Here is a 25,629-nt window from a genome sequence, read left to right as displayed (position 1 = left end):
GTAAAAAGTCCTACTACCCCGAAGCCAGCGTGCTGTGCGGAAGCCCAGGCTATATGCAGGCACCCTGGTCAGCCCTCAGAGGACCCTCAGACCATCTCCCCATAGCCAACCCACCATCATGGCCATGCCCCGGTATGGTTCCAGTTCTCAAGAAGCCCACCCTCTGTGGACCTATCTACCTGAGCACCCAGCCCACTCAGAGCTCCCTGCTCGAGTCCTCAAGGGCCTGCTCGAGCACCTGAGGTATGAGTGAAGAAGCCTCCAAGTGACGGGAGCTCCCAGTCATGTGAGCTGTCTCTAGGTGAGGCCCTACCCACAGTGAACCAGAGACAAACCATTTTTGCTATGCTCTTTCCTAAGTCCCAAGGGAATCCAAGAGCATAATAAAATGATTATAAAACTATTATAAATGATGAGATGCTATTTTAGGCAACTAAGTATTAGAGTAGTTTGTTATTCAGGATGAATAAAGTCTACCAATTATTTGGGAAAATATTATCTCCTCCTTTAATCATACTTAGAAATTTAGTTTAAAAAGCTATTTTACATTTTCTTTAATCCTTAAAATTACGGAATATCTTCCTTTCAACTAAAAACATTACTGTTTCTCTTTTCTTTTCTTTTGTCTTCTTTAGAAGGAAACATTTGATTACCTCTTGTGTGTCCTTCAGGTACATAAATACATAAATACATTGCCTCTTGGTTGTTTCTTCCCTAACCAGGATTACCTTGGTTCTGTCCACTTTTCTTTGATGTTCATTTCCCAATCACTTACATTGATTTTGTATCTTGTTATCTCCTATTCTACTATTAGAATACTATTGATACAAATCTACTATTGATTTGTATCTTGTTATCTCCTATTCTATCTCCATATTCTAAAATTTCATGTCTATTTTAAGTTGTGGGACAAATAAGTATATAAATTAACCTAGTATATAGTCAATAATGTGTAGTCAAAATATATGTCAGAGGAAGGTTACATCGGGTTTCTGTTCTGTTTCTACTTGTACATGTTAGCATTATATTTTCTTTTTAAACCACACAGCTAGTTTGTTGATTTACAATCTTATAGCTACACTGGTCTAAATTCTTATACTTAATTTTTTCCCTAAAATGTTTTATCTTAACCAAGAATCTTGGAATACTAGAAAAAATACAGGATTTGAAGCCACAGATCTGGATAAACAATATACTATCTAGGTAATCTTGAAGTAAACATCTTAAAATCCCCGTATCCAAGCTACAGGGTCTGTGCAGAAAAAAAATCCAGCCACTATTAATATAATCAGAACAGTTTGCACAACATCAATGTAACCTGGCAGCCTAGGAGAGTGGACTGGAATGCACATGCATGAACAATGACAACTATACTAGTCAGTGGGGCAGTAGACATCATGGAGTGAGCACGTGTACCATGTGGCTGTCACATTAAAAATGACTAAGTGAGTAGAACAACAAATCTGCACCCAATTTTGCATTATGCTTAAACATCCTCTGTGAAAACTATTTGGACGATTCAGAAGGCCACAGCCATGGGTAACTAGTGATCAGCAGCTTCATCACAACAATGCACCTGCTCATGCATCATATCTTATGCAAAGTTTTTTGGTGAAACATTGAATCACCCAGGTGACTCAGCCTCACTACAGCCCAGATTGGTGCCCTGTGACTTCTGGCTTTTCCCAAAACTAAAATCACCTTTGAAAGGGAGGAGATTTCAGATTGTTGATGAGATTCAGGAAAATACAATGTGGTAGCTGATGGCAATTGAGAGAACACTGTGAGGTCCTAAGGTGTCTACTTTGCAGGGGACTGAGGTGTCATTGTCCTATGTACAATGTTTCTTGTATCTTCTTCAACAAATGTCTCTATTTTTCCTATCACATGGCTGGATACCTTCTGGACAGATCTCATATATGAGACTTACATTTTCAACCAAAATTAAAAAAAATTCTGTTCCTAGCATCAGAGGTCCTGTATTTTGCCTTCTGCCATTATCTATTTCAGGCTTCTTTTTTATATTAAAATGAATTTGATAAACAAGTTTTATGCCAATATCTATGTTCATAACAAAAATAAGGGGTCTTAGAAGCAATACCTTTAAAGTACCATTTATCAATACTCCATACTATCAACTGTATATCATTGTATACATATAAAATGTATACATTCATTCAGTAAATGAGCCTTAAAATAAACTTGAAAATTCAGGCCTTCTTCCTTCTTCAAGGTCCTGAATCGTGTATGTATGTGTATGGGAAGAGAAATAGGTATTTCCTTTAATAGGAAGGGATGATGTCAGAAGAATCACATTCAACTTAGTTATCTGGTCATGTTCCTCTCCACCCTTCGGTTTCACAATAAATTAACAAATAAGAATCAAGAAACATAACATCTGATACTTTATTTTTCAAAGGAAAGGCACTATTACTATAAAAAGGACTATTATAACCAGATCAATAAAACAAACTATGACAGACAAAATATGAGATGGAAACTTCATTATGAGGTCACGACACAAGATCTTATCTGTGTAGCTGCAATTCTGCAAAAACAGTAATTAATGTAGATACTATTATAGTGAAAATTAACTACTAAAAATAACAGCAACTACCCCTGAATTTTTGCTTAATGCTAGAACTCACTATAATAAACTCTTAACTACATATATTTATTAATTCTCAAAACCAAAGCTCTGACAGATCCAATAACTTTCCGAAGGACACGTGTTTATGAAGCAGAACTAGGGTCTTAGTCTGTATGTGCTGCTGCAAAGCCTCTGCTCGGGGCCACTAGACCACGGTGGAGGAAGCAATTTCAATCTATCACCAAAACTCTCATACCTCCTTTTGGTTATATTTGATAGCAAGTTTTAGACGACTTAAATTCATTCTTTCTTCTAATAGTCCCCGTTTGTCAAGAGGCTCATCACTAGATGTATGGTTTAGAATAACTTCCAATTCACGAGAATTCCGGGCTTGTGCAAGCAAATCTTTAGCAAACATTTTACACTGCCGGGCTAGTTCTTCATAATCAGTCCTGCAAAATGCAATGATTGGTTATTAGAAATGTCACTTTCGTTTTCTAACTAAGCTATTTTCACTGGGAAACTTTTACTCAGTAATATTTTAGTTCTGACGGTGGTATGAAAAATCTGAAGTCATTTTGCACTGACACTCAAAGGAAACTAGTGGTACACTAATGCTCCACAGCTGTGGGGACGCTGTGACACGACTGCGTCTCTGGTGTTCACACTGATAACCTTAGAGAAGCACAACGCTTCCTCACACACACTGATATTCCTAGAAATTCCAATAGTATTTGTCAACCGATTCTTCACTTAACTCATTTGCCCTTATTCTCTATATTTAGTATATTTAGTGCTTCCTTTTATATTACTTATCTTAAAATAGAAAACAATACGTTAATGCTATCTAATAAATATTATTACATAGTTTTTAACCCTTTTTTCAATAATAGTCTAGAAGATATTTATTCTACTTCTGGTATTAAAATAGTATTTTGATTAATTTTTAAATTGCTCATTGGAACAAAAATTGAGTTCAGAAGATACTGAAGCATGCCTAATAAAGAGTGCTCTTTCAGGATCACTATTCCTTGGAACTTAACTGTTTGTTAAAGATTGGCCCAAAACAATTTGTGAGAAATTAAGAAGTTTTAGCATATAATTCTTCATAAGAATAGCAATTATATTAAACATGTCTGGGTAAAACAATTTAAGAATAAACTTAGAAATAAATAATTATGAGTCAACTGAACTTCAGAAAACAATTTTTATTCCTTTTTTCCTTAAAGAGAAAGGAAAGGAAAATAGGAAGATTTCCCATTGATTAATATTTCTACACAATGGGATCTTCCATGAACTGGTTACATAAAATTGTAACTCAAAAAGTTAAAAGCTATTTCTTAGGAGCTAACATTTTTTGTCACCCATTCTTTGCATTTAGTATGTAACCAAAATACCTAAGAATAAATAGTTGGATTTCTTTAACAACTGAAGTATTACCTGCTTCTTAGTCTAGGAATCTAATTTCAGATGGAAACATTAATCAAAAGTGTATATTTTTTACAAAGATATCTCACTTTTAGATAAAGGCTGCAAAACCACTAGATTCAAATGTAGCATTACTATATTTTATATGCCTAATTTGCTTAATCTCCAATAGATTACTGTAAAACTAATAAGCAGCTGTGTAGTTTAGATGGAAATATAGTAAAAAGGAAGCAATGTGTTTTCCTTCCATTCTAGCAACAACTCTGCTCCTACTTTGAAGTTCAACTCCGTTCCTAATTAGCAGTTGATATTACTAAAATATCTAGCCTCTATAGATCACATTCCCCATTGAGAAAAACAAGAGATCCCCAAAATGATTCTATGATAACTTCAAAATCTAACTTTATTAGACTATGATCACAATGTAATCACAGTGGTTGTTTCCATTTGAAAGGAGTTGAATAAGCTCTTTTATGTGGTAACTCAGAGCTCCAATTATGAGATTAAAAGAGAAAGTTTCTAAACTCGGAAATATCAAGAACTCTCTATATATACTGCTGTGAAGGCAAAAGAAAAGTACAAGCTTCTTTTTGCCCTTCCAGTAAGTAGAAGTTTGAATTTTCCCAACTTTATCAAGCCACTGGAGGAGAGCAATGTGAGACATATCAGCTGGACATGAAAGGAAGGGCGGGACGGTCAAGAAATCTTGATCACGTCTCTCTTCCTTGCAGGGCCCCAGGGATACTTAATGTAAGAGAGAGACTCACAGCTTTTCCTAAAGTTTACAAATGTAGTTAAAAAACATTTTTTAAATGTCTAAGTCAGTAGTTTAATAGGCTGCTTTTTTGAAAGCTTTTTTCCCTCTAATTTACCTCTCTAGGAGAAATGATAACAGTGATTCCTTGGGTTCAACAGCGAATTGCCAGAATTGCATGTAACTCTTCATTTCAGAAAAGACTTCTACATGTTATATTTCTCCTAGTAGAAACTCCCACCAAACAGTGAACAGTGAAAAGGGACTAGGTTTCTATGTTGCAATAGCCCCACCATACAGAAAGCATTCTATTGTTTTTGAGAGTTATGAAGAATCACACTCCAAGGATAATGAAAGAATGTGGGAATGAGGGAAAGTAGGACAGAGAGCAGTTATAAATAATTTTGTTCTTGCTTAAGGCTACCACTCCACTGCTCTCCACTGCCCTAGGATGCCTTTGGCAATGTTGAAGAAAACAGGGATTTAAGGGCAGTCAGTGCAAGAGGGGCAGAAAGCAGACGGGCAGAAGTGACCTAAATTATACCAGGGTCTAGTAACTAAGGAAGAAAGAAAATCCCAAGAAGGTGGCAGCAAGAGCTAGTCATATTGGATCAAATGTAAATAAATATTCTGAAAAAAATATATAATTTATAATTTTCATTCATTAGCATTCATTCATTTTCATTCATTCCCACCTGAATTCCACCTCCACAAGGCTCAGTTCTTTTAAATCAGCACTAAGTTCGAATGCTCTCAGAATTGGATCCTCCTCTGTTAACATTATTAGAGCCGGACTGGCCAAACAACGATATATATCAAGACGAAACCTGTGATAAAATTTATTCCATAATGTAAGAGGAAATTATTAAGCACATGAGATTAGTATTTTAACTCAAAATTTTCATTAACTTAAAATTATAGTATTGCAAAACAGAAAGTAAAATTTGTATTTATTAAAAGATAATTTGTATAAACAGAAAGACTTAAAAATATTCTGAGATATGAATACTGGAAAACTATGTGTATTGCTTTTAAGGAAATTGTTTTAGTGTTTATTTTCATAGATTCAAAACATTGCATTCTTCAATGCAATTTAAATAAAAAATTTTCTATTACTAAATCCAACATTATTTTAAATAAATATGCTAATAATTTTTATTTTTAAATTTTTAATTTTCCAATAAGACTAATATGCTAAATACATGTAAAACATGACTCATTCAACCAGATTATTTTATAAAGATGTTTCAAATCTTAAAAACAAACTGAACTAACGAGCAAAACAGAGACAAGCTCATATATAGAGAGTCTGATGATAGCTATTGGGAGGGGGAGTTTTGGGGGGAGATTGAGCAGAAATGAAAAAGGACTCAAGGACATGGACAGCAGTGTGGTGATTGCAACGGGAGGTGGGTAAAATGGGGTTAAATGGTAATGGAAAAAGTACAGTAAAAAATTAAATGGAAAAAAGAATGAAATCATGTATTTATACATAATCTAGTAAATAATTTATTCCCCTCACCTAGTTATACTAGTTAATGTTCATTTTCAATATCTAAATAGAAACCAAATGAGAAAAATTCTACTATAATTCTTTCATTTATGCAACTCTTAATTTGTACATTTGGTAGATGTTATATAATGTATATTTTTCTTTTAAATATAAATTCAATACATGCTTGTTTTTTAAAGGAAGCAAGTAGTTTAGAAAGAGGATGCTCTAATCATTTGGGTGATAACAACCTGTCGATGTTTGTTTATCTGTAACAAGGGCACTACGCTGGTGAGAGGTGAGGAAGGCCATGAGAGGGGGGTAGCGAGTATGGGGAAACTCTCTGTACTTTCTGCTCAATTTTGTTGAGCTTAAAACTACTCTAAAGCCCTGGCTGGTGTAGCTCAGTGGATTGAGCGTGGGCCTGTGAACCAAACGATCATGGTTTGATTCCCAATCAGGGCACATGCCTGGGTTGCAGGCCAGTTCCCAGCAGGGGACTCACGAGAGGCAACCACACATTGATATTTCTCTCCTTCTCTCCTTCCCTCTAAAGATAAATAAATAAAAAAATCTTAAAAAAACTACTCTAAAAATACAGTTCACTAATAATAATTAAGTAACCATCCAACAAAGAAGAAATCACAAGAGAAATTAGAAAAATATCTTAAATACACTTACTAGAAAGGTAGCAAAATACAAAATCAATAAGCTTTAGAAAAAGAACAAATCAGAACATGGCGGCAGAGTAGGTGGAAGTTACACTCACCTTCTTCTAGACCCAAACTGGAATTAGAACTAAATTATAGAACAATCAACCTAAACAACTAACTGAAGACTAGCTGAACAGAAGTTTTATAACCAAGGATTTACAGAAGCCACATCAAGATTGACAGGATGGTTGAAGATGCAAAAAGGGCAGGCCCCAGTTTGGTAGCTGAGAATCTGGAGGGATATCTCAGCTGCAGAGGTTCCCCATGAGACACATGGGGTCTTCATCCCACATTGAATTCCCCCTCCTGGAGCAACAGAGCCAAAAAGAGGCTCCCACATAACATTTGGCTGTAAAAACAGCGGGCACTGTGCCCACCAGGGAGAAATGGGATACTGCTAGAAACTCCAGTGCCCACTAAAAGGGTTAGCACACAAAATCTCATTTGCAGCCACTCACACTGGGCTCAAGCAGAGGGCATGTGGATCTGAGCAAACTGGAGTCTTGTGAGGATGGATTGGGCTGTATGGCTCCAGAAAGAGAGCTGAAAGGTCAGCCACCAGAGTCCCTGTGCTGAGTTCCTCATCTGCAGTGTCCACAGACACCATCTTTCCTGGGGCAAACACTCCTCTCCAATCTGCACTGGCCTAGCAGGACTGTACAACCTACCCTCCTGGCACCCCTGTAGTTCAGGCAACCTCACAACCTCTAAAACAGTTTGCTGCCTAAGCCTGTGGTATAGACTTTCCTGAAGGGACCTTGAGGATGCATTCAAAGAGAATCAGAGACAGAGTTGTGAGGCTCTGGGTCAGAGACCATCTCCCTTCCCTGTCTGCTGCAGGCCAGAAGAAACCAGTTCCATACTAGCCTGGACTGCCCTGCCCACCATGGCCATAATAGTCCCATGGCTCACATGCTATTTCCATAGCCAAGTACCAGCCTGGGGCACAGCCCACAGCCAGAGCAGCTGCTTCTGGACCACCGTAAGAGATCTACTAGCCCCATCAATGAAGAACTATAAGCTCCACCACCCTAACTCCCGGCAGCTCTGCCTGGCTGAGCTTATGGTCAGCCTGCCACAGCCAACTTGGCTCCCTGGTACAGAAGACTCTCCACTAGATCTGGGAAGATTCTAGAAGGAAATGAGTTGTTTGGCTTTTGGGTGAGGCCATTTTTTCTTGAGTGGACCACTTTTCCCCAGCTCATACCAGACCAGCATCACCTCTCCTGTGCAGAGCTCTCCCTTCACACAACCAAAGCTTGCTCTGTGTAGGACTGATGAACACTGCTGGCCATGCCCTGATTAACCCCTGAGACATGATCCCACCACAAAGGTCCACAGGCACAAAGCAGGTGGAGGCTAATAATGGTGTGCCCTGAAACTGCTGCTGAGTGGCTTTAAACCCATCACTGGCACCAAGTTTGAATCTCTATCAGCCTGGTGAACAACTGTCACCCCTACCTCCATGGTGACTCACTGAGAGCCTCCCTCAAGCAACTGGTATACCATCAGAGGCTCTTTCAGTACCTGAGCTTACCAGACAGCTAACAGGTGAGGGCAGATCTCGGGGAGCTTCGGTCCTTTTGCTGTCCTTCCCTTGAGTTTGGTGTCAGTGGAAATGGGCCTTGCTGTGCGCGAGGCCCCTCCCATGCACAATGAGGCCCTGCAGAACCAGCCACAAATTGGGGGTTATGTCATACCTCCAAACGTGTAGCCCAGACAGAGCTTGTCACTGTCAGTGCCTACCATCTAGCAGCACTGATGGGCCCCAGAACCTGATGGGCCCCAGAACCAACACAACCAGTGGTTCAGACCACATCATAGCACCATGAGCAGCACAAACAAAGGAAAATCTCAGAACACACTACACACTGTTGGGACAAATTCAGCTTTGTGGAGCTGTCTCTGCATAGCATCTATGCACTGCATTCAGGGTTGATCCTCATAGCCAGCTGAAGGAACAACCTCAACCATGGACAAGCCAACAGCAATCAAGACTCAACTATTGATACAACTGGATGGCTTACATAACCTACATAAAAAGTGGCAGCACTTAGCTCGGGACATTAGAAAGACCACTCCTCTGAGCCCTACAGCACACCTACTACATAAAGCCACCATACCAAGGCATGGAACATCTACCTAATACCAAGAAACAAACAAAGAAAAATAGCCAAAGTAGGAAGACAAAGAAACATGCCCCAAATGAAACAGGAGAATCCCCCAAAAGCAACTAAATGAAATAGAAGCAAGCAAGCTACAAGATACATAGTTCAAAACAATGGTTACAAAGATGCTCAAAAACATATTGAGAACTTCAACAGCATGAAAATCAACATAGAAACCATAAAAAAGAACCAGCCAGAAATGAACAATACAGTATCTCAAATAAGGAATATACTACAAGGGGTCGAATACATCTAGCAGACTACATGAAGCAGAGGACAAAATCAGTGTTTTTGGAAAGCAAGGTAGTAGAAAACACCCAAACAGATGAGAAGAAAAAAGATTTGTAAAAAAATAAGGATAGTCTAGCCGTGGCTGGTGTGGCTCAGTGGATTGAGTGCTAGCTTGCAAACCAAAGGGCCATTGGTTTGATTTCCAAACTGGGCACATGACTGGGTTGCTGGTCAGGCCCCCAGTAGGGGGCGCATGAGAGACAACCACACATTGATGTTTCCCTTCCCCTTTGTCTATAAATAAATAAATAAATAAATCTTTTTAAAAAACGAGGTTAGTCTAAAGGACTTCTGGGACAATACGAAGTATAACAACACCTGCATCATAGGGGTATCAGAAAAAGAAGAGAACAAGGAAACAATCAAGAACATATTTGAAGAAATAATGGCTGAAAACTATCCTAACCTCCTGAAAGAAAAAGACACACTGGTCCAGGAAGAGCACAGGGTTTCAAACAAGATGAACACAAAGAGGCCCACAAAAAGACACATCATAATTAAAATGATAAAGGATAATGACAAAGAGAGAATCTTAAAAGCAGCAAGAGAAAAACAGTTACCTACAAGGAGCTCCCAAATGGCTCTCAACTGACTCCTCAACAGAAACATTTTAGACCAGAAGGAACTGGCATGAAACATACAAAATGATAAAAAGCAAGGACCAACAATGAAGACTACTCTACCCAGCAAAGCTATCATTCAGTTGACAGGAAAATAAATAGCTTCCCAGACAAAACAAAACAAAACAAAAACAAACAAACAAACACCTAAAAGTTTCTTACCACCAAACCTATATTATAAGAAATATTAAAGGGCTTTCTTTAAGACAAGAAAAAACAAAGAAGGAACACAGTTATAAATAATGAAATGGCAATAAATACATACCTATCAATGATCAATAATTACCTTAAATGTAAATAATTTAAATGCTTCAATTAAAAGACAGTGGGTAGTTAAATGGATAAAAAAAAACAAGATCCATTATATGTTGTCTACAAAAGACACACTTCAGAAAGAAAAATACACACCAACTGAAAGTAAAGGGATGACAAATGATACATGATGAAAATGGAAACAAAAAAAAGCTGGAGTAGTAATTATATCAGTCAAAATCAAGTTTAAAACAAAGGGTATAATAAGAGATAAAGGACATTACATAATGATAAAGGGAACAATCCAATAAGAGGATATAACCCTTGTACACATTTATGCACCCAACATAAGAGCACCTAAATACATAGAGCAAATCTTGATGGACATTGAAGGAGAGATGGACAGTAATATAGTCATAAGAGGGGATGTTAGCACCCCGTTGGCATCAATGGGTAGATCACTGAGACAGAAATGAACAAGGAAACAGCAGTCCTAAACTACAAACTAGGTAGGTGGATTTAATCAATATTTCACCCCAGAGGATTTTACCCCAAAGCAGCAGAATATACATTCTTTTCAAGTGAATATGGAATGCTTTTTAGGAAAGACCACAAGTGAGAATACAAGTCTCAAATTTAAGAAGACTGAAATCATATCAAGCATCTTTTCCAACCACAATAATAGGAAACTAGAAATCAACTACAAGTAAAAAACTGAAAAACACACCAACACAGATAGGCTAAATAACAAGTTAATAAACAATATAAGTGGGTCAACAATGAGATCAAAGGAGAAATCAAAAGCTACTTTGAGACTAATAAAAATGAACATGCAAAAACCCAAAACCTATGGGACACAGCAAAAGCATTTCTAAGAGGAAAATTTATAGCAATACATATCTACCTCACCAGGCCAAAAAACAAAAACAAAACTCAAACAATCTAACCTTACACCTAAAAGATCTAGAGAAACAACAACAAAGATGTGAGTAGAAGGATATAATAAAGTTTAGATTAAAAATAAATGACATAGAGACTAAAAAAATTACAAAAGACAAATGAATCCAAGACTTGGTTCTCTGAAAACAAACAATTGGCAGGCCCTCAATCAGACTGATCAAAAAAAAGAGAGAGAGAGAAAGAGAGTAAGGGAGAAAGAGAGAGAGGACTCAAATAGATACAATCAGAAATTATAGGAAAAAAGTAACAACTAACACTACAAAAATACAAAGGATTATAAGAAAATACTACAAACAAGTATATGCCAACAATCTGACAATCTAGAAAAAATGGATAAATCCTAGTAACATGCAATCTTCCAAAACGGAATCAGAAATAGTAAGACAATCTGAATAGACAGATTACAGCCAGTGAAATGGAATCAGTAATGACAAAACTCCCAACAGCCCAAGCTGGTGTGGCTCAGTTGGTTGGAGCATTGTCCTGTACACCCAAAGGTTGCAGGTTCAGTTCCCACTCAGGACACATACCCAGGTTGTGGGTTCAGTCTCTGATTGGGATGTATATGAGAAAGCAATCAGTTGATGTTTCTCTCTCACATTGGTATTTCTCTCCCTCCCCTTCTCTCACTCCCTCTTTCTTTCCCTCCCTCCCATCGTCCCTCCCTCTCTCTCCCTCTCCCCATCCCCTCCTCTCTCAACGAAAAATGTCCTCAAATAGGGCTTAAAAAATCCCAACAAATAAAAGCCCTGGATGGCTTCACAGGGGAATTTTACCAAACATTCAGAGAAAGACTAACACCTCTCCTCAAACTATTCAAAAAAATTCAAGAGGATGGAAGGCTTCCAAGCTCATTTTACAAAGTCAGCATTATCCTAATTAGTTCCAAAATCAGATAAAGACACTATAGAAAAGAAAATTACAGGCCAATATCCCTGATAGGCATAGATGCTAAAAACTTCAACAAACTATTAGCAAACTATCTAGCAATACATTAGAAAGATCATACATCATTATCAAGTAGGATTTATTCCAGGAATGCAGGCTGGTACAGTATCCACAAATCAACAAACATGATAAACCACTTAAACAAAATGAAGGATAAAAACCACATGATTATATCAATTGATATAGAACAAGCATCTGATAAAAATCTAGCACCCATTTATGATAAAAACTTTCAGTAAAGTGGTAACAGAGGGAAAATGCCCCAGTGTAATAAAGACCATGTATGACACACCCACAGCCAACATCACACTCAACGGTCAAAAACTAAAAGCATTTCCCTTAAGATCAGGAACAAGACAGGGATGTCTGCTTTTACCACTCTTACTCAACATAGTACTAGAAGTCCTAGTTACAGAAATCAGACAAGAAAAAGAAAGAAAAGGCATCCAAATTGGATAGGAGGAAGTAAAATTGTCATTATTGGCAGATGACATACAGAAAAAACACTTGATAGAATCCAACACCAAATTATGCTAAAACTCTCAGAAAAGTGGGAATAGAGAACATACCTTAACACAGTCATGGCCATATATTACAAACCCATGGCTAACCATAAGAAGAATTAGAGTAGATGAGGCAATATTAATAACAGATAGGCAATATTAATGAAATAGGAGAATGCAATCTTCATAGACAGAAACTGGACAATGAAATTTCTAACTTCCACATGTAACTGACAACCATTGATGAGACTTCAGTTTCCAACTTAACAATTGCAGTTAACAGTCACATTTTTTTAAATTTATTGGGGTGACATTGGTTAATAAAATTATATAGATTTCAGGGGTAAAATTCTCTAATACATCATCTATATATTGTATTGTGTTTTACCACCCCTAGTCAAGTCTCTTTCCATCACCATTTATCCCATTTACCTTCTTCTACATTCCCCCACCTCTGTTTCCCTCTGGTAATCATTATACTGTTGTGTATGTCTATGAGTTTTGTTTTTTCTTTGCCCAATCCCCTCACCTTCTTCACCTAGCCCCTCAACCCCCTGCCCTGCCCTCTTGACATCTGTCAGTCTGTTCTCTGTATTATGAACCTGACTCTATTTTGTTAGTTTATTTTGTTCAATAGATTCCACGTATAAGTGATATCCTATGGTACTTGTCTTTCTCTGCCTGGCTTATTTCACTTAGCATAATTCTCTGCAGGTCCATCCATGCTGTCCCAAAAGGTAAGATTTCCTTCTTTTTTATTTTTTTTATGGCCGAGTATTATTCTATTGTGTATATGTAACACAGTATTTTTGTTCACTCATCTACTAATGGACACATGGGCTGCTTCCAAATTTTGGCTATTGTAAATAATGCTGCAATGAACATAGAGATGCATATATTCTTTTGAAATAGTGTTTCAGGTTTCTTAGGATATATTCCCAGAAGTGGAATCACTGGGTCATAGACAGTTCCATTTTTAATTTTTTGAGGTAACTCTATACTACTTTCCACGATGGCTGCACCAATCTGCATTCCCAGCAACAGTGCATGAGGGTTCCTTTTTCTCTACCTCCTCACCAACACTTACTGTTTATTGATTTATTGATGATAGCCATTCTGACGGGCATGAAATGATAACTCCCTGTGGTGTTAACTTGCTTTTCTCTGATGATTAGTGACATTGAGCATCTTTTCTTATGTCCATTGGTCATCCAGATATTCTTTTTGGAGAAGTGTCTATTCAGGTCATTTGGCCATCTTTTAATCGGATTATTTGTTTCTTTGATGTTGAGTTTTATAACTTCTTTATACATTTTGAAATATTAACCCCTTATCAGATATATCACTGGCAAGTATGTTCTCCCAATGAGTGGGTTGTCTTTTCATTTTGTTGATGGATTCCTTTGCTGTGCAAAACTTTTTTAGTTTGATGTAGTCTAATTTGTTTATTTTTCTTTTGTTTCCCTTGCCCAAGGATATATATCAGAAAAAACATTGCTATAAGAAATGTCCAAGATTTTACTGCCTATTTTTCTCCTAGGACTTTTATGGTTTTTGAGTCTAACAGTTAAGTCTTTAATCCATTTAGAGTTTATTCTTACANCTTTTCTTATGTCCATTGGTCATCCAAATATTCTTTTTGGAGAAGTGTCTATTCAGGTCATTTGGCCATCTTTTAATTGGATTATTTGTTTCTTTGATGTTGAGTTTTATAACTTCTTTATACATTTTGAAATATTAACCCCTTATCAGATATATCACTGGCAAATATGTTCTCCCAATGAGGGGGTTGTCTTTTCATTTTGTTGATGGATTCCTTTGCTGTGCAAAACTTTTGTAGTTTGATGTAGTCTAATTTGTTTATTTTTCTTTTGTTTCCCTTGCCCAAGGATATATATCAGAAAAAACATTGCTATAAGAAATGTCCAAGATTTTACTGCCTATTTTTCTCCTAGGACTTTTATGGTTTTTGAGTCTAACAGTTAAGTCTTTAATCCATTTAGAGTTTATTCTTACACATGGTATAAAAAATATAAAACATATAAAATTTATATTTATATTTATATATTTTATTAAAAATATAAAAAATTATAAAAAATATAATCTAGCTTCATTTTTTTTGCACTTATCTGTCCAATTTCCTAACACCATTTATTGAATAGACTATCTTTACTCCATTGTATGTTCTTGCCTCCTTTGTCAAAATTAATTGACCATAAAGGTGCAGACTTATTTCTGGGCTCTCTATCCTATTCCATTGATCTCTATGTCTAGTTTTATGCCAGTACCATGATGTTTTCATTAAGGCCTCACATTTCTAACCAATGAGAGTATGAGCCATTAAGAAGCAGATGTAGAACATCAAACTGACATTTGCTAGTTCTGCAGACAGGAGGAGGATTAGAATCGGTCATGAGACATCCAACAAAAATTAAAGTTAGAAGTTGTACAAGGATTTTAGTATTTACACATTACTTGTATAACTAAATAAACATAAGAAGTATATTTATTAAAGTATCTTTATCAAAAGGATGTTTCATATCTTAAGATTATTCTCAGTGCCAATATCTTATTGTCTTGGGAGATATGTACTAGATTTTATAAATTAAATTGCTTTCAGGGTTGAAGTGGATAGTAATATGAGTATAGCTGAATGTACATGAGGCTGACAGGCATTCAAATTAAAAATTATAAAAAAAACATTTTGCAGATTAAACAAAACATTTCTGCAGATTAAATTTAACTGGCTGTCCCTTACTTTGTTATTGCTCCCAATTTCAGTGTTTCTCAATATTTTTAAACTGCCTTCCTTTAAATAAGATTTCAAATCTTCCTTAAAGTTATTTAAAATTTCATACCACATAAAATTTTTAGATTAAAAGCAAATCACAGCAATTATATCATTGCAAATATTTTTCTAAACTCAATGGCCCACTATCCTTCACTAAGCCATTTAAAATTATTGCCCCTAGACCTTATCCTTGCCTGAAACTGCACTCTCTCTGAAATTTAAAAATCAATGTCCTATAAACAGGGATTGCCTCACTTCCTTAGTGCTATCATTGGCTCTTTCACTTCACTCATCCCATATCTCTTTTTATTCCTTTTGTTAGCCTCCTTCTGCAGGTCTACTTAGCAATTCCTGAAGATGACTTTAGTCCAGGCTCTTGACCTATAGGAAAGGTCAAGGGTCTTTCCTATAACTGCTTTCTCAAACATCAATAACAAACTCTCCAACTTTCCTGAGAATATATCAAACCATTTGCAGTTCTCCAAATAAACCACAATTGCATTTTGTACTCTCTGCATATGTCTTTCATATTTTAATTCTTATTCAGGCTTAAAGACTGAGCACAAGCCATAGCTCCCAAAGCTTTCAGAACCAGTGTTTTCCGCGCCTCAAACCAACCTAGGGCAGTGTTCTTTCCAGCCCCAATCCACCAGCTGCTTCAACTACAGTTAGCAGGCATACTATTTGAAAAATATTTATAGTTAACATTAAGAAGGGATTTTTAAACTAAAAGAAGCCTTAAAGTCATTTTACAGACTAGCGATTTTAAAACTAAAAAGGTAAATGATATAGTCAGCTCTCAACCAGATCTTATCAAAGAGAATCTCATTATAAAATAAACTTGAAAATATAAAAAATTTTCCAATTCAACTTCTGCAAATAAATATTAAATCCATTCCCAAGAGACTTTCCCAATTTATGGATTTATGACTGTCAATCCATCAAAGATCTGTTAATAAGGTGAAGAAAGAGAGAATGTGGATATTTTACAGTTTTTTAAAATTGGTTTAGAGAGAGAGAGGAAAGGAGAGAGAAACATCAACTGGCTGCCTCCCATACAATGCCACCCAGGACTGAACCTGCAACCCAGGCATGTGCCCTAACTGGGAATGAATCTGCAACCCTTTGGTGCACAGGACTATGCTCCAACCAACTGAGCACTTGGCCAGGTGCTATTTTACAGTTATAAAGCTAATTTCGTGTACACTGTACAACAATCCTTAACTAAAAAACAGCTTGTCAATGATCTGCCTGTGGACTTCCAGACCACATTTTCCATAGTAAATGCTATACTATTTTCCATAGTAAATGCTATACTTTTCCATAGTAAATGCTATATGCTATGCTATATATAAATATAAATATATATATTTATACATATATTAAGAGAGAGAGAGAGAGGCTTATGCTGAACATTAGAATCACAAGCCTGGCCCAGAATCATATAGCTCATTCAACAGTGTGACCTTACTCAACCTAACTAGGATAGGGTAATTTCTCATTTATTCACTCCTCAGTTGTTACTACAATTTTCAACTGGGGAGAATGGGAAGAGAAATAGACTTAAATATAAATGGTATGAGAGAGAAAGTAAGAGAGATAACCCAATAATATTTAGTTAGATAGAAAATGACTTTTGTTATAAGAAGATAGGAAGTATATCTCTACCCTTTCTATTATGTGGAAATTCTCTTTGACTAATAAACTCTGCTTCTAACATGTAAATAGTGCCTCCAGCCCCCACCAGTGGGAATATGAAATAAACTTTATTCATAATTTGAAGAAGTGTCCTAATTATTCATCATTTAGTAAGCATTTCTTTAAAAATTCAGAACTCATTGTATTAAGCAAAGGAGCTAGAAGTTTAGCTTTCATAAGTATTATATTTCTTAAAGGCAACAAAGAAAGCAACAACAAATAAAAAATTCCATTGGCATATATCTTATTGCCTCACACATTTATTTATCAAAAAATCTCATTTTTCTGACCTTGAATGTCGGAGGCTGTCCTTTTTGTTTTTGGCAGAACACAATGTGCATTCACAGCCAACTGCATGAGGCTTGGGTAGAGATACATCCTGTTTTAACAGCATCGTAAGAATTTCATAGTTGTTACGATGAGCAGCTAAAATGACAGGTGCAATGTCCATGGTTGTTGAATATTCAGGATTCTGAATTCGTTCCATTAGTTTCTGAAAAATATTTATAGAAACTGTCAAAAGTTATTTGTGACTTCAAAAAATATAGTAATTTGAAGAATACAATGAAAAAACTGGAAGCACAAAGAAATAATTAATTTAAGAAATATGATAAACATTTTTCCAGGATAAAAAGTTTTAAAAACCTAAAAACTGAACTTTAATTAGTAAATGTTAATATAATCATTACAAACAATATCTTCAATAGGAAACATTCATACAATTAAATTTCTGTTTTCCTAACAAAGAGGAAGGATACCTAGAGAAACACATCAGGAAAAAGTTTTTAATTTTCAAAAGACTATGGAAACATGCATGACAAGAATAAAGAACAAGAATTGCAGAAACAGTATAATGAAAAAACGAAGCATAAATGCATGTGAAAAAGTAAAAATGCCACCTCTGTGCCAAATCTTGCCTCACTGATAGCAATGAAGCTGCTTGAAAGGGATAAGTAAATAGGAAGCAGTCTTGTTTTCTGTGATTCTCCACATATTCTCAATCATTACCTGTATTACTTTCTATTACAAATATACAAAATCACTAGCAATCATAGGTACTACAGGCACTTTACACTTATCAACTCATTTATCCCCACAATACCCCGTGAATTTGAGCATTATAATTCCCATGAAAAAGCAGAGGCTCAGAGAAGTTACTGTGTCCGGCACACAAGAGAGTGGCAAACTGCAGATCATAACCCAAATCTGGATTCCTCCGGAGCCTGAGCTCCTTTCACTACACAGTCTCAAGGGTCTGACAATGGCATGAGACGAAGCAAAAGACATTAGCAAATAAAGAATCAGGGTTAAACAAAAAGGTCAGCTATTTTATGACTATCGCGTACTCTTTCTACTACTTCTCACTTTTTCACAGAGGTCTTCCTGAGAGTTGTTTCATTCCATAATATAAGCTGACCAAGTCCGCGGTTTATATTGTAATTTTTCTAACACTGTAAAAGTAGTGCATGCATATTATAAAATATTTGAAAAATATAGAAAGAAGAATACCAACACCCACATTCCTACTATCCAAAAACCATTTTACAGTATGTCTTTCTGATCCTTTCCCTATCACACCCCCCTTTAAAGATATCTTTGGCATCAATAATTTAGCACCAATAATTTAAAATAATGGTCCCTAATATTCTGAAAAATATTACTGGAAAATTTTAGTATTTTCTAACACAGCAATTTTTTGCTCTCTTTTATAAATAGTTTGTTTATATTTTTCCCGTTTAGTTACTGAGAATTTCAAATTAATGAATTAATTTAAAGTTATAGAAAAATATAACATTTTATTCCTTTCCCCCATATTATTAATTATAAAGAGGAGAAAATTGTATTTAACCTCTCAAGAGAAAAATAGTCTTCATTTTTCCTATAACACATTCTTAACTATATGAAAACACTATTAGACATAGATAAAAGTTCATAATTTCATTGTTTATAATATAATCTATATGCCAAAAAACTGTTTTTGAAAGTCAAAATTTATTAAAAGACAATTTTGATAAGCCAAGAATTCAGAATGAATTTACTGAAATGGTTTAAAAAAGTATATAAAGTATTTGAGATTGCCTGTTTATAAGTAATAAAGCTGTTAAAATGTGATCTTGCTGCTGCTGATAGAATTCAAACAAAGTCTTTTTGTTAGCAATAAAGTAGAAAGTGTTCTTTCACTGAGCAAGTGAAGACTACCATGCCTTACAACCCAAGATTCAACTGGTAGTGGTAATGGAGATGAAAAACAGTGATGGGTTTCTCCGATACCCTGGTATACCCACCCCTCCCCTCTAAGAAAGTAAGTGGGTTTAAAGGCTAGAAGGCGGAATAGGTTTACCAAAATATAACTGCAACTACAGGAGAGACGACAGAAAATTGAACAGGATTGTAGATATTTCTGATCATTTGTACAGGAGCTATATTCTTAGCTCTTTTTTCTGTTCCTGTTGGTTTATTATTGCTACCAGTTAAATTAGTACCATCCTCTGGAGAAAGTCATACATATACTAACTTTTTAGTGGCCCAAATTTGTGTAAAATAGCTCAGTGAATACATGATAAAGTATTCAGATAATGCCAGATCATCTACAACCAATTTGTAATTTTTTCTTAAGCAACACTTTTCTGAGGATAGTCAGTTTGTACTCCAGCAGTTAGTTACTGAAACTACTTGTTTTACTACACCTTCATTAATAATAAATGGTATGTTTAAAAAAATTTATATACAACAAATATCTCATTTCAATATATAATTTATCTGATTATTAGTGAGTATCTTCCTAATCACAAAAGCAATAAACAAATATAAAGAGTAAAGAAAAAAGCCCTAATTTGGCATGAGATGGCTGCTACTAGGTAACGTTTTGCTGCATTTACATAGAGTTCCTTTTCTGTGCGTATTTTAAACCTTGGATCCTATTACACATACGTTTACAATTATTTTTTTCACTTCCTATATCACATTTTTCTATGTTCCTAAATATTCTTTAAAATGCTATTTTCATATATATGTAATTATTTATATTTCCCATCTTCTATTCTGAGATGCTTATGGGTTTTTTGCTGCTACATGTAAGATTACAATGAACATTTTTATCCATATTTCTGACCATTTTCTAGGCAAACTCTCAGAGGAGGAAGCACTAGATGAACAAACATAAACATCTCTTTTCTGATACATCCTGCCAAAGTGCCATCCAAAAGCCCCCCCAGCCACTGGGGCAGGAAACTATACTACTTACTCCCTTGCCATCAGTGCTCATTAATTTTAAATAATATGATAAACTAATTAGTCTCTCATCTATGATTATCAGTAAGGTTTAATATTTTATATTCTCTGAGATTTTTATATGTCCTTTTCTGATTTTGGTGTTTCTCATCAATTTGTCACATATTAAGATAATGAACTTGTAATATATGCTGTAAATATCTTTTGCCAGTTATCCATCTGCTTTCTAAAGTTCGCTTGATATCTAAATTCCAGAAATTTAACTTCCATACAGCCAAAGGCTATGCCACTATGATTTTTGTCCACTGTTTTTATGGTTAGAAAAGTCCTTCCGCTCCCAATCACCTACATTTTCTTCTGGTTTTATGATTTCGTTGTCTATATTTAATTCTTAAATTCATGTGGAGACTAACTTGTATCTTCAATTTAACTTACAGGATGTTCCAAACACAGACACTGGTCCACACTGACAAAATTGTGGAAATATCATTGATTTTAAAAAGGTTTCCTGAAAGCAAGTCTTCTTGCAAGTGTCTATTTACTTTAAAGCAGTATTTTATAAACTAAAAGAAATCTATTTTCTTATGATGAATAAATTTGGGGAAGAAAAAGATGGCAATGGAGCAGGAGATCTATTTTGATTTAAAAACCCAAGTTAATAAACATTTAAAAGTACTAACTACTATAGTTGGTGGTGATGATCTTTTTGGTCGATTGTTAAGTAATGTATCAACAGCTCCCACTACTTCAGGGTCGATTGCCACCAAAAGTGCATCTGTGGACTTTAAAAAAAAAAGTTCTAGCTCAGTGGATTGAGTTCGGGCCTGCGAACCACACAATTGCGGTTCGGTTCCTAGTCAGGGCACATGCCTGGGTTGCAGGCCAGTTCCCAGCAGGGGACTCATGAGGGGCAACCATACACTGATATTTCTCTCCCTCTCTCCTTCCCTTCCTCTCTAAAGATAAATAAATAAAATCTTTTAAAAAATTAAAAAAATTAAAAAAGTTCAAAATGAAAATGAAGGATAAAAAGGTAAATTATTTTACTAATTATTTACTAATTTGTAAATAAAAATTTCAACTATATTATATATAGTAATTCTGAATTTTCAAAAATGTAGACTGTCCAAACAGTACATCTCCTTTCCTTAGCAGTACTTACGTGGAGCACAGTACACACGTGTCTGTTTTGGTTTTACCACATGAGTTGGTAAAACAATGAGTGCTTGATAGAAGGGTTTATTAATGGAACAGTGCTAAGCTGTGCAGTAGTTAAAGCTGAAAATATTTTCCAAGATCTTTACTCTTGAACTTTGGACCAAAAGAATCTTAACACTCCAAATCTATAAAAGAAATTGCCCCAAACTAGTACTACAGGTAAAAAATTCTATTCAGTGTAATAAAAATGATCATCAATACAACCATGAAGACAGGAGACCATGGAAAATACATAAATAGAGGGCGCGCCCTCTGTTCTCATCTTGAAAACATACATGGCTGGCTTAAATGTACAAGTTGGAAATTAATATGAACAATTCAATCAAGTAAAAACCACAAAAAACTAGGCTACCAATGTCTTAGAGACAGGAAGAAAAAGTGACTTTGTAGTTTTACCCCCATACTACAGCTCATTTTGAAGCTTCAACTTGGACAGGGATAAAAGTGATTAGAGGCTGAAGAAATGGGGACTTTGAACGCTCTGTAACAAAGTCTACATACAGTTTTATTACAATACTTGGAAGCTGAGATGTCAGGTTTTGGAGTTGTTTTTCATTTTGTTTGTTTGTTTGTTTGTTTTTATAGGAGAACCATAAAAGCAGAAGGAAAACATGGGATAAAAAACAATTTAATCTAAGAATGCCCTGATTATTTTCAACCTGTATGTTTTTAAACTGTAATAATCTTTATCAACTATTTAAATCAATGTTCTCTTAAAAATGAAAGTACAAGATCTTTAATATTCATAGCTGGAAGGAATAAAGGTTTCATTACTTTATCTAGACGTCAAAAACAGGACTGAAAATTACCGACTTTATCCAGATGTCTAAAAATAGGAGTAAGCGTCCCCAAACAGGTTTGGGAGCCACACTGGACGATTAGTTCTCACAGGGAAAGCTCCCTAGCCTGATAGGAAACTTAGTTCATTTTTTTATTCCCTAAAACTTTTAGGGTTCATTGGGCTGTTGCCTATCCTTTAAAGTCTAGCATTATTAGTCTTCAGCTTTGTAAATATTTCTCTTAGGTTTTTAGTTTTTACTGTACTTGGTCAGGTGAAGCAAAAACCAAAAAGAACCATATGGTCATTTCTGTTTAACATTTAATTTCTGATTTTAACTTTTAACCTAAAAGCTAACTATAGAAATGCCACTGTTCTTAAAGTCAAAATACCAGGCAATTCTAACCATCTGAAATATAACCAGGAGTTTAGTTGCAAATTGCTCCCCACCCCCACAAAGCATACTGAGTTATCACAAACTAACTTCATGGGCATCATTTCCCAGAAGGAGCCGCCTTAACCACACTGACTTAGAGTTGTCTATGAATGATGGCTATGTGGTTTCCCCAGGTACCTTCAGGTCTTTACTAAATAAGAGAACAGCTCTAGACTAAAACCAACACGGTAGGGAGGAAGAAAATAATTGCTAAAAGTTAATGTGAAAAGGGAAAGTATCAGTATAGCAAAATCATTATCAACACACAGCAGTCTGAAGCCACTTAATATAAGGACAAATGTGTTTAATTTCAGATTAAATGAAGCAAAGTAAAATGATTACATTCTCAATGATTTGCACTTTTGATGGTAAAGTTAAATTACATTCGGGTACACTATTTAATAAAGAAAAAAGATTCACTTTAAATCTGTCCATTCTTACAAGGATTAAGCTTCAAGTATATTTATTTATGTAAAGAAAATCTATGTAAATAAGGAGTTACCATCAAGTTACTCTGTATGGTATGTTATTTGATAAATCAAAGGTACTTCTGAAAAGTGTTTTAAATTATTTAAAAATACCTATAGGTATACAAAATGTCCTCATTTGTTTTGCTTTCCAATGTCTCACAGATATTTGATCATTGCTTACTAAAATCTATTCAATTATATACTTATTACGTATTAATGAGGTTGCTATCTTCCTTCTCACCTAAGGGATTTTCAACAAGTCCCATACTCTTTCTTTAAAGCTCAGAGTAAGAAACTACTTATTTCCTTTCTGAAGCTAAATAGTCCACCTTGGACTTCTATATAATGCTCTTCCGTAGTTACAGGACCTTGGTTCTTCATTCACAGACGCAGCAGTCCTAGTCCCCACCTCCCAAAACATAAAATACTTCCTCGCTCTTTGCTAACTTGACTTGATCCTATCTTCTTACCACTCAAATTTTCTTCCTCTCACTTTGTCAAATTCTCAAACCCACGCATATTTTAATTCTACTGATGCAAATGGCCTTTCAGAACCCAACGGCCTTCCCTGCCTCCTCCTTTTCCTCGATTTCTAAGCATCATACTAAACCTGTTTCTTTGGTTTTCACAGTGCTGCACTATCCCAACTCCTTCAGTGACACCCTTCCCTACCTGTTTCTTTGGTTTTCACAGTGCTGCACTATCCCAACTCCTTCAGTGACACCCTTCCCTTCCATTGCCCTTTATTCATGCAGATGTTCCCTAAGAAAGAACTGGCACCGGTTGTTCGCTCTTCTCTGTGATTTCACTCACCCTCACTGTGTGGGAGGGCCATCTCCACGGCCAGCCGTGTGTGCTGCATCCCTCCAGCCTGACGGCTCCCTGGAGATGAAATCTTCATGTGCAACTGTCTGCTGGAGACTGCCTGATATCCCCCCAAATAAATAAGGCTAGAGCCAGAATTCACAGTTCTCTGCCCCAAACTTGATTTCTATTCTTAACTTACCATGCTTCTTTCATCCTCCCTGTCACCCACTTCTAAGATTTCCAATTCATCTTGGACTCCTCAATTCTCCTCTCCAAATTTAAATGCTCACTAAATTCTATCACTTCTTCCTCATAACACCTCTCCCATCTGCCACCCCCTCTCATTCTTATAGCCACTATTCCAGTTCAGGCTTTAACCTCTTCACATCTGGATTACAAACTGCTCACCAAAGCTACTGCCTTCCCCATTTTCCATTTTCTGAATACCAAACACAGCCACTAGAATAGTTTTTCCAAAATAACACTGGTTAGATCATATCCTTTCTCAAGTTCATTTCATGATCCCACTATCTATCATAAAAAACCCAAATGCCTTAGCCTGGCAATCAGACCATTTTCCTGTTTTCTTACCCACCACTATCCACCCCAAATATTTTGTTTAAAAAAGCTAAATCAATTCACTATCTCAAGGATGCACACTGCACATACCTTTGTTTACATTCTTCTTCACATCCCCTGCTCTGGGCCTATCCACACATTTTTTAGCGTAGTTTCAGGTACTGGGCAAAAGCATGGACACTGGAGGCAGAACCTGTGTTCAAATTCCAGGTCTGCATTTATACAGTGACTTAAACTTTCTGTACCTTGGTTTCCTCCTCTATAAAATATAGATAATAATAGTACCTATCTTACAGAGGGCTACTAAGAGGATTAAAGAAGTCAAATATACGTAAGGTTCTTGGCACATAATAGTGCTATATACATATTAGCAATTATTAAGATTTCAAAGCTCAACGGATATTCTCCCATGAAACCTTTTTTTGGTAGCTCCAATCCACAGAGATCTTTTCTTTTCTATGTTTCCAAAACATTTATTATAAACCACAAAAGTTTAAGTATAAAACAGGGTTTCTCGATGGTGGAACCATCCACATTTTAGGCCAGGTAAATCGTGCTGTGGGGGCTGTCCTGGGCATTCATTGTAGGATGCTTACCAGCATCTGCGACCTCTACTCATCAGATGCCAGTAGTAACTGCCCCCCACCTGCTGCAACACCAAATATGTCTCTACATATTGCCAAAAATCCCTTGGTTGGGGGGGGGGATTGTCCAGCTGAGAGCCATGTGTATAACACAAGATAAAATACATGAAAACACTCAAAGTAACATACAAGGGTCAAGTATTATTATATTACCACTCAGCACTTATTAAATATAAGTGCTTTTTTTAAAAAAAGCTTTTGTTTTTTAAAATGATTTGAAATTCATGTGTATTTTCATTGTCCAGTTAATTTTAATAT

At 35.9% G+C, this 25,629-nt stretch overlaps 1 protein-coding gene across 2 annotated transcripts in view; it reads right to left on the bottom strand.

Annotated features, from left to right (window-relative positions):
• Positions 1-25,629, bottom strand: part of TRPC1 (transient receptor potential cation channel subfamily C member 1) — a 68,410-nt gene that overhangs the window by 26,694 nt on the left and 16,087 nt on the right. For both annotated transcript variants that reach the window (XM_037040272.1, XM_037040281.1), the window contains 3 exons: positions 17,499-17,701; positions 5,468-5,599; positions 2,847-3,042 (listed from right to left, as the gene is read on the bottom strand). In XM_037040272.1, the coding sequence (XP_036896167.1) occupies positions 2,847-3,042; positions 5,468-5,599; positions 17,499-17,701 (531 nt within the window). The remainder of the gene's footprint in view (positions 1-2,846; positions 3,043-5,467; positions 5,600-17,498; positions 17,702-25,629) is intronic.

This window comes from Sturnira hondurensis, unplaced genomic scaffold, assembly GCF_014824575.4.
Source record: "Sturnira hondurensis isolate 20B ecotype Veracruz unplaced genomic scaffold, ASM1482457v3 Scaffold0000396, whole genome shotgun sequence".
Taxonomy (NCBI): domain Eukaryota; kingdom Metazoa; phylum Chordata; class Mammalia; order Chiroptera; family Phyllostomidae; genus Sturnira; species Sturnira hondurensis.
The sequence above is the reverse complement of the archived record's forward strand: the minus strand, read 5'-3'. Positions and strand labels throughout refer to the sequence as shown.